The sequence below is a fragment of the Mizuhopecten yessoensis genome, unplaced genomic scaffold (genome assembly GCF_002113885.1).
Source record: "Mizuhopecten yessoensis strain PY_sf001 unplaced genomic scaffold, ASM211388v2 scaffold8805, whole genome shotgun sequence".
In the NCBI taxonomy this organism is placed as follows: Eukaryota; Metazoa; Mollusca; class Bivalvia; order Pectinida; family Pectinidae; genus Mizuhopecten; species Mizuhopecten yessoensis.
The window spans coordinates 4,228-14,851 of NW_018407730.1; the positions used below are offsets into that span (position 1 = coordinate 4,228).

The following is a 10,624-nucleotide window of genomic DNA, read 5'->3' on the forward strand; positions in this document are numbered from 1 at the left end:
TACATATGAAGCTGTATACATTAAAACTTATTTAACCGTTTATTTTTCGTCTGTATCTGTTTACAGCAAAAATCAGCGAAAAAATAGATATCATTGTAAACCAGTTATGAAGTATAAGAAAGAAATAATTAAAAAATGGCTACTGCTGTCTGACAGGATACATATTATATATTAATGGAATGAAAGCAGAAACGAAACAAATTTTTATTCCAAATATCAATACACTTAAACTTGTGATTATTAACCTTTGTATTCATTCAGATGAGGGATCATTAGAGCAAAAAGGTCGATTCGCTGGTCATCAAATATACCTGACAAATACAACAGGTTGGAGAAACAGTGGCAGTTGTTATGCAGACACAACTTCTCAACAAAGTATGGTGGACCTAACTCCACGAATCACATCATGTACAGGCAACACCCGATACCTGACAATTTACGTCGACCGTCAAAAAAAACCTTACTCTTGGTACACTACACAAGCTATACTGGAGCTCTGTGAAGTACAAATTTATGGTGAGTGTATTCGTGCAGTAGTTTGATTTAAACCATTGAGACGTCATATGATGTATATAGTCTCCATTAGGTTGTATTGTGTGTGTATGTCATTCGTGCCCTGAAAACTTAAATCAACGAACTAAAGATTTTGTAAAAGAGAAATAAACTAATTGACAAGAATGAAACATAAGAATAGTATTTGTCGCAATTTGAACAATTCACCACCCGGGCTTTTATGCTCCTGCTATTTAGGCTATGTAAGTGGTAATTTTTGCTTAACACAATTAACATGCTTCGTTCCTGTTAATTTATCTGGAATGTGTAGCAAATTTACTCCAATTCATACTGCATGTTGTTTGAGATATCCAGATTAATCCCTATACCCGGCTATTATCAAATATCGATATATCTTAAATACCTTGCCGCGCTATGTAACTTACAATGTACATGTACGCGTCAAGGTTGTGGAAATCTGCTCGTTTAGATAATAGCTTTAATATTATTGAAATAAACAACATTATGACAGATTGCAAGAAAATCATAAACCTATCAATGGTTTGGGTCACTATGTTATGCAAAGGGAGACAAATCTTACAAGAAAAAAATAAAAGAATTTCGAAAATATTAGAATAGAATCAAAGGAATATTTTTTTCACACGTGTACCTATTGAACATCACGAACATGTAATTTAAAAAAAAATCAAACTTGACTGATATTCATATTTTATTTGGTTTTTTTTTCAATAAAATTATGGTCATCTTAATACTTATCAAAACAATAGTGATTATTAAGTATTCTTAATCCTATATCCGATTCCCTGATGGATTTGGTTTTATTATGTTTAATGTCCTATTAACAGCTATGATAATTTAAGGACGTGCTCCCATTTGTATTGCGTATGCATGTATGCATGTATCTTTGCTGGAGGCAGGGTATGTTGTTGTAATTGCCTCCTTGTGATAGCACGGATCTGATGCCGACTTTAAAGTTGTGTCTCACTGGAATACCTTGCAAAAGTAATTCGTCCTGTAACATTATACTGACAAAGGGTGAAGCAGTTGTTGCAATTACCCTAAATGCCTAACGTTAAGCTGTTAATAGTATATGCCTTTTTTAAAGACTTTAGTATGTTCTGGTCTGAGGATAGAACCGATTGCCATCCTCACCTGAAGAAACGTTAAACTTTAAAGCTAAAATTGAGGTATTGCCAAGCAAGGCGCTATGAAATAAAAGGTAGCTAGAGGTAGTGAGAAATGTAAAGATCCCAAATACTGTAATGGTGCAGCAGATTTATTTTGGTCATGCAGTGGATAACAGCAGGTGCATTCATTTCCCGATCCCCGATCTGCAAGGGTGTCCCCGATTGGACGTGAAAAGGTGTTGAATCACCAGCCCGACCACGTGGGTTTTCTCCGGGTACTCTGGTTTCCTCTCGTAGTAAGATCCTTTTTTTTCCATCCGGGCCAACAAATGTGAATTATGTATGATGGAAAAAAACAGGTTTCATTCTTGTTGTAAAGCAAAAGTATAAAGATCTTTTATTTTTCTTTCTTATTTTAATATATATGTGTTCTGTGCATGTAATCCTAAACTGTTAACATATAATAAGCACCTGCTGCAGAAATAGTACCCATTTTAAATCACCTATTGTAATATAGAGACAAACTAATATAAAATTACTTTAGACATTGAAACTGTATAATTGATTTTAATTTATTTGAAGCGCATATGATCAGGTAATTTTCTGCTACTTTATATAAGATGTTCAAGTTTTTTTGAATTTTTGTTACACAACTACACAATTAATGGACTTTATTCGAGCTTGTTTTGTTGCAGATGCTTTTGGTGAGAGAATCATAACCTTAATCAATTCAATCAAAAAAAATAATAGCTGCTTTGTATTGATGTTCATATTTCAATGTACCATACTTCTGTAATTAGCGCAAAAATGATAAAGTTCGTTTAGGGAGGAAAGGATATTTGAACATATTGCATCATAAGAGATACAAATTCCAGGTTGTCCAGTAGGAAAATATGGTAACAGTAACTGTGGTACCAACTGTGATACAACCTGTTTTAATAGCCTGTGTCATCCTAACAGCGGCCAGTGTACATGTAAGTAAATACATTTTAAGTAGATTTTTTAACTGTAATAGACGAATGTTCATATCGATATATATCAAACAAATGTGAAAATTAACAAAACTCCAGGAATTATACAAAAATGTGTTATTCACAAAAGAAGACGTTGCATTTTGCACAAATATTGCCATTGTTTCAGATATTCAGTGTTACTAGGCATCTGAAGAGCAAATACATTGAACAGTTTGTCATTTACAAATTTATTTATATATCATTAGAATATAATTTCTTTCGTTGACTTACAAATTACATCACGAATGTTTTCCATTAAGTTGTTTACTATTGTTTTCATTATCTCAATATTGTTTTCTTGATTTCAACGAAGTGCCATTGTCTATAATACTATTAGATTACTATTAAATTCTGTACTATTTTATCACATTGATAATTGTAGTTTAATACTTTGAATCAGCAGTGATTACGTAATAACACACTCATTATTTTACACAATAACGTCATATTATTTGTAGACTGTGCATCGGGATTTTATAAGTCCGGACTTGTTTGTACAGCATGTCCGACAAACTGTTTGAATGGCGTGTGCAATGTGGAGTCCGGTGTTTGCTCAGGTAAGTAAAACGTCATTCTCTCATTTCATGTGTAAGATAGAGCTGTCCAGGGTAAGAAAGGGTTGTGGGAAGTTCTATCTTACATCCCATTTCATGTGACGTGACGTCACAATGGCTCAACAATGACGTGACGTCACGAGTTTGGAAATCTCCGATGCTGCAATGTGTAAAAGGCGACGTGATTAAATTAAAACCTTTTACGATATATTTACCGTTTACCTTAGAAAGATGTGATCATATATTCTGCGCAAGTTTTGTTTGGAATTATGGAGTATTCTAAATCTGGCTGACAGATTCGTTTTCGTCTAAAAAGCTCATATGAAAAATTGATATTTTCAAAATGGTTGCCAGTCCAAACTCATTTTCGTGGTTTCTGAGCTTATATGACTATTTTATGCCCAAGGGTGTAGGATAGGGACATTCCACCCTCGGGATTTATAAGTTTGGCAAAACCCCTCGTGTGGAATTTCCCTATCTTGCATCCCTGGGCATGAAAGAGTCTTATAAAATACCTGTATCTATGATTAAAACATACAATATTGTTTTTTTTGGTGAGTTTATGATAAACATGAAGTGATGTATAGATGAACCAGGAATAAAGTTACAGTATTGTTTTACTCTTGCTGGCCTAAACTGATTTTTGTATTGCTTTCCTAGGAGTCTCAATTTCAGCCATTATTGTGACTAACAGTATAATAATCGGACACATGTTATCATCTTATTAACTGTGTGGTATTGTTTATACATATATAAGTGAAAAATATATACCATAGAAAGATGTGATCATATATTCTGCGCAAATTTTGTTTGGAATTATGGAGTATTCTTAATCTGGCTGACAGATTCGTTTTCGTCTAAAAAGCTCATATGAAAAATTGATATTTTCAAAATGGTTGCCAGTCCAAACTCATTTTCGTGGTTTCTAAGCTTATATGACTATTTTATTTTATACATATATAAGTGAAAAATAAATCGAAATTATTTTAATGAATTTTGAAATAGAATTATTTTGACATCGTGTCTCTAATGGCGATTGATGTGATCAATATTGGCCACCAAAGTTCACCGTATACAGAAAATATAAGATTATGATGTTTCAAAGGTATAAATCATACACTTTATATTTCAATCAGTCAATTTTGATTTAGTTACAGCAACTTACAGATAAAAAATGTTACGTTTGATACAGATGAACCACCCTACATTTACTATAACGTTGTTTGCGGCGTTGGAGGAAAACACTTCATAATGCCCGTGCGCTACCAAAGCTGTGTCAATCACATTTACTGCTAATGCTATTTCAACGGAGTTCAATGAAATAAACATTGTCTTATATCTATACAAATACTTTGTCCCCCTTTTAGTACTAATTTGATAATATGGCACTTTTGGTAATATATTTGTAATATCACCTCTTTCATTAAGGCCTTAATGAAATATGGTCTTGGATTTAATTTGACTTAACTTGGTTGATTTAAAAAAAAATATGTGCTTTGTAATGTTTTGTTGAAATACCATCCAGTAATTGAACGTACCGTGTTTATTCAGCTTGTATCAATGGGTACTGTGGCGACCTTTGTGATCAACAATGTCGGGAAAACTGTTCAAACTGATCAAGGAAACGGTTTCTGTGAAGTACATGTAACATATGTACGTAGGCAATGATACGATTGGTCAAATCAATATTTTGATAGAACTTCAGGAGCTATTCTGTTTCAGATAAAAGCTCTCCTGACACAAAAAAAGCATTTTCAATGACATGGTTAGTTTGAAAGTCTACTTTCATATAGCCAAAAATGTAGTTGTTTGTATCCTCATATAATGATTTCATGGAATACAGTAGTGCCGATTGAAACAAAACAAAAACGGAAATGATTGAGGGTTTTGTTGTGATTTTGATCAATTCTCTTATCAGCAGACAAAACTTTGGCATACTTGCATATGTATTCAATGCATACCTCACCACTTACGTAAAAGGAAATACAACCTTCCGCAATTTATTATTTATGATGCTCTTCAAACGTGAAAGCTTACTGACTTAGAGTACATCATTTAATGTGTCTTACCTTTATCAGTTTAAATGTGTGTATTTCATTCTAGAACGAAACGAAGCATTTGTACTGGGATTTACTTAAAAGCAATTATTTGATGCTTAATTGGCTCAAACGATTTCAAACGTGTTCTCTCGAAATCGTATTTTGACATACATGAATTCAACCATTCATGCACGGATACCATGGTTTCCTTCTTCTAGCATTATTGAGTGAAAAGCTATTTTCTATACTCTTTAGTTGTGATTTACGGACATATCAAAATGTTATTATTTCGCGTTTCCATTATATTTTATTGTATGTATTTGTTAAGAGTTACTCGAAAAATCAATTTGATTTGCAACGAAAGTATGTTTATACTGTTGCCCTCGTGGCAGTCATTTTGATCAATAATACGAAGTAAACTGTTTAAAACGTTTGTTTTCAACGGAATATGGGGTGGTCCATGTATACATCATAAAGATAGTAATAGAAGAAGTCGCTGGTAACCTTAGCATCTTTAAATAGTTGCTGGCATTTACAGACAGGGAATGTCACGTGGAAATACAAATATATACTCTCACATTTTGGTGTTTCTTGGTACGACTGTCTATTTGTTAATAAATTGTAAGTGTAGCACCTTGAAACAGTTAAGCTTTGATTAAATTGTTACTGATGTGATCAAAGAAACGGAGTGTATTCGTGTACGTTGTAAATATTACTATTTGTTGTAACTTTACCACGAGAGTAAACATGGATAGGTATACTCACCTTGAAACAAATATGTCGTATAATATCACGGTAGATTTAAACATTTAGTGCTAATTGGCTTGAGGATTAGTGTTCCAATACATCATTATGGTATTTTTGTTTAACATAAAATCGAGCATTAAACGTCGAACATATAATTATTCCAAAGTGTACCGTAATTATAATTATTGGATCAATGTGAAGTTTACAGTGTCCTTTTGTGAACCTTTAGTGCATTACCTGCACTACAAAGATCATTACTGTAACGTCACAGTACCTAAAACGGTCAGTATCTAAAACGTGACAGTATCCAAAACGGGACAGTACCTAAACGGGAGCTTGTGGGATAACGACCGAAGAAACTGTCATACAATCCAAAAACAAAAGTACTGTTATGTATGCAATTTTCACTTGATGCTGCTTTTATGATAGTTAAAGCGTTGTTGGCTGTTAATTATCATTACATGGAAAATGAAAAGGTAAGAATAGTTACCAAAATCGAAAGTTCGTGTTTTCCTTGTCGCATGACGCTTTTTATTTGTATATCATTTTTTAAAAGATTAGTTATCAAAGCCAATGCTAGTTTAGTGAAGAATTTAATCAGAAACTCCTGTGACCCTAAATAGTTGAACTATGTATAACTTGCTGCTGATATTGATTGTTTATTTCCCCACTTTAGCCAAAATACCAAAGTATCCCGTTCAGGTTACAGGTGTAGGTTATAGTTACACCTGTTCAATGGCCTACGTGACCTTGATAGTATTTCGCGTTATATTGATTTAACAACAAGCCGGAAATACCAACATGTAATAGAAATGACAAGTGGAGAGTATCTATTTATGAAAAATAAACTAACATTTTTTAAAAGGATAATATGGTATGAAGTACCTTGATATTCATCTTAAAAGTGTCCCGTTGAATATCGTGACGTTAACTGGTGTTTTGTTTATTATTTTTTTACCTTTCATGCATTATTGTTTTAAGATACTGAGCTCAGATGGCTATATAATTCGTGACTTGTTAACATCCTCTTCCAATTGTTTCTTGATTTCATAAAGCAATTTTAAATTTAAAAAGCTATCGTAATGCTACATTGTGCCAACCAAATAGTACAAAGCGAATAGGTAAATAGAGTATGATGAGATCAGAATAATAAACTTTACATTTGTTGATACTCTTATACAGATTTATGTTCACAAATGTATATTCCTTATAAATAACATATTCAAATAATGTTCTGACAATTTACTCAGACTAAGTTATGTATGATGGGTTTTTTCAGTTTGCGTCGATGGGTACCATGGCAGCCAGTGTGACCAATCATGTCCAGACAACTGTCAAGACAAGATATGTGACCAATATAGCAGTGTGTGTACAGGTATGTCATCAATGCTATACTTTCTTTTAGCAATATTTTGATTTAACAAAATAAGGGGGATTTGAAGGAAAATGTTGAATGGACTAAACTCATTAAATCCTATCTACCATATCATGATTTCTTATATTTCTATATTATCTCTCCTTTTAGATTAACAGAACATGATAGTGTCAATTTAAATATATAATTAAACTAAATTATAAATTATAAAAAGTAATTATGCTGAAATAAGCAATACACTATTGCAATATAAACAATAAACATACTGTAATTGAAAAAATAGACAATTTGTACTCTCGATGTAAATGACATACTGTGAGCATTTCCCCTTCAATAAGCTTTAGTTATGTTTTAACTAACATATGATCTTAAATCGAACTGGATTTCTACGTATCTTTTTACGTAACTATTGATTGAAATAAACCCCGTCAAATGCGATCAACCATGTGCAGATAACTGCGATGACAAAATATGTTATCAAGGAAACGGAGTGTGTCTATGTACGTAGTAAATATTACTATTTGTTGTAATTTTACCACAAGACTAAACATGAATAGGTATCATTACATTGAAACAAATGTGTCGTTAAACATCACAGTAGGTCTATATTGCCACTGCTAATGGACTTTACGATTCTTGTTCCTACATATCATTATTTTATTTATGTTTTACGGAAAATGGAAGTGCCAATGGAGCAAAAACATGTCGTAATTAACGCAAAGTATGCTGTTATTACTATTATACTTTCCTGGGATTAAAAATACCTGCTTTGCATAAATCACCATTGACACAAAGGCTCATCTTATCAATCTCTGCCCCAATAGCCGATTTTATGGTTCTCTCATACACATATTATTTGCTATAATTTTTACTACAAGCGCAAACATGAATAGGTAGCATATCATATTATTAATCTCTTTCTCAATAGCCGATTTTGTGGTTCCTTTATAAATGCCTGAAATACGACTTAGATTAGTTTGAAGGTTAAGACAGAGGCAAGAAATTCCAATCGCTTGTTGTTTGGTCAAGATGTAGTTAACAATGTCCTTTCATGAATCGCTAGAGTGTTACACGTACTACGTAAAGCCATTACCGTACCTTGAATTTGGTTTACCTTTCATGCCGACTTGTTTTAAAATGCTGATATCTTTCATACTATTTCCCCTGGAGTAACCATATTTGGTGTGCAAGGACATCCTGGGATGGCGGAGTACAGAGTGAAGAATTAGATCACTATGACCTCACTGTGACCTATGCTTTGACCTTAGACCTTAACTTTTGAAAATGTTTTTCCGGGGCAAATCTATATATTATTCACCTGGATTCCACTAGCCAGATTTGATGTACAAGGACATCTTGGGATGACGGAGTCCAGAGTGCAAGAATGAGATCACTGTGAACTATGACTTGACCTTTGACTTTTACTTTTGAAAATGTTTGTCCGGGGAATATCTTCTTTACTATTTCACCTGGAATAACCAAATTTGGTGTATAAGGACATCTTGGGGTGACGAGTGCACGAAGGAGGTTAATATGACCTCACTGTGACCTATGATTTGAACGGTAGGTACATCCTGACTTAAGTGTACTGTTTGTTAGATATATAAATCATTACCGGTGGGGGACTATGGATTGCCTTGCAATACTTTGCCTTGTTAAAAATGTTTATTAAATATACATAATAGCGTATACTGAATAGTGTTCCCTCATTAATGCATGACATAGGACTTATTTCCATTACTGTAAATATTGTTTATGGTATAGATTTTATAAATAATCAAACATGTTTAAACTTAACTTGAATCGGAATTATTTTTACTCGTTTCTTTAATGACAATCGTTATAATTAATCGTGACAAGACAATTGTACAAGTGTGTGTACAGGTAAGCTGTGAACATATTAATTTGTTATGTCAACTTTTAGGTTAACGCATATCAAGATATCTCAAGGGATATGTAGATAAGTGCCTTGAACTATTTAAGTTCTAGTTAATATCATAAATTGGCTGAGTTTCTAATCTGATCTATTTTCTCACGCGATGGCTTTGCTAGACACCTGTTTTCCGACAAGATTATAATGTGTTCATGGATAAGTAGAGCTTACCCCTAGAACTCATTATTCTCTCGTGAAAATATAAAACTAGCCTTAAAATATTCTTATAATACCGACCTTTCTCAAAATGTCTTTCTCATAATGTGTCAGTCATGTTATGACATTGAAAAAAAATGGCTAAAAGCAGTTAAATCGTTAGCCGGGAAGTAGGTTTTATAAAATGTTTCATGTTTATAGGGTTCAGACGAGATCTATGATTTTTTCGTAACCTTATATTGCCCAACCATTACTGTACGACACCCTGACAATTTCACGATAACATATTTTCATCTTTCCTAGACTATCATATTGCTCTGTATGACTGTGAATTGTGTCGATAATCATTGTTGAATTTATAATGAATTGATATTTGATAAATTGTTTTTTCAAATCGAAATAACATCAATTGAATTCGAATTTGAATTGTTATAAGAATGTTTCGCAATGGCGATGTAAGGAACACCGTGTCAGTGATATTCTATGGAACAAATATGTAAGCAATGATATAATATTAAATGCTGCATTTTTTATTGTTTTCCCTTGCTTAATTTAAAACATATCTCCTTGATTGTTTTGGAAATTTCCATAGGACATGTAATGCATTCGTCGTCCAGTAGGAATACACTTTTAACTGAGGTTACGGTTGTTGATTTAACGAAATTGATGGTGTGGTACAGCCTCGTTATCGCTCGAGTATTCTATATTTCATTGTACAAGTCATTCCCTGGCAAAGCCGTACTCGGTTTTTGATCAAGTAACTGTAAGCACGACCGCTCACAGGAAGGTGATATACTTGCACCACACAACTACAGATAGAGTTTGTAAACAGGTTAAAGACTTAATAGTGTGAATGTTCCAGAAATATTGTAATTAGTGTTAATGAATGCATGTCTGGCATTTTATTTAAATTGAATCAGTAACTATGTGTATTTGACTCAAAGGTTGATGATATTTAAATATTGTTAATTGCACATGATAATTCCTTGAACGCAACTATTAACTGAATTGGAATAAGTTGAGGAAAGGTATACTTATACCTTTTTTAATTGTTTTCACGTACAAATCTTACAATATCATTTGTTGAAATGGGAATTGAACCATTGGTACATGTACATTTTGGTAGAGTAAACACAACACATATTGCATATTGAACATGCTTTGGCC

The 10,624-nt window shown here is 33.0% G+C and overlaps 1 protein-coding gene across 1 annotated transcript; it reads left to right on the forward strand.

Moving 5' to 3' along the window:
• Window positions 1-278: 278 nt before the first annotated feature.
• On the forward strand, window positions 279-7,368 carry LOC110456537 (protein draper-like; the record flags this gene model as incomplete). Its single annotated transcript, XM_021507331.1, has 4 exons — window positions 279-516; window positions 2,516-2,614; window positions 3,112-3,210; window positions 7,273-7,368. Coding segments are annotated over exons 1-4 (433 nt in total), but the record flags the coding sequence as incomplete, so codon positions are not given.
• Window positions 7,369-10,624: the final 3,256 nt, after the last annotated feature.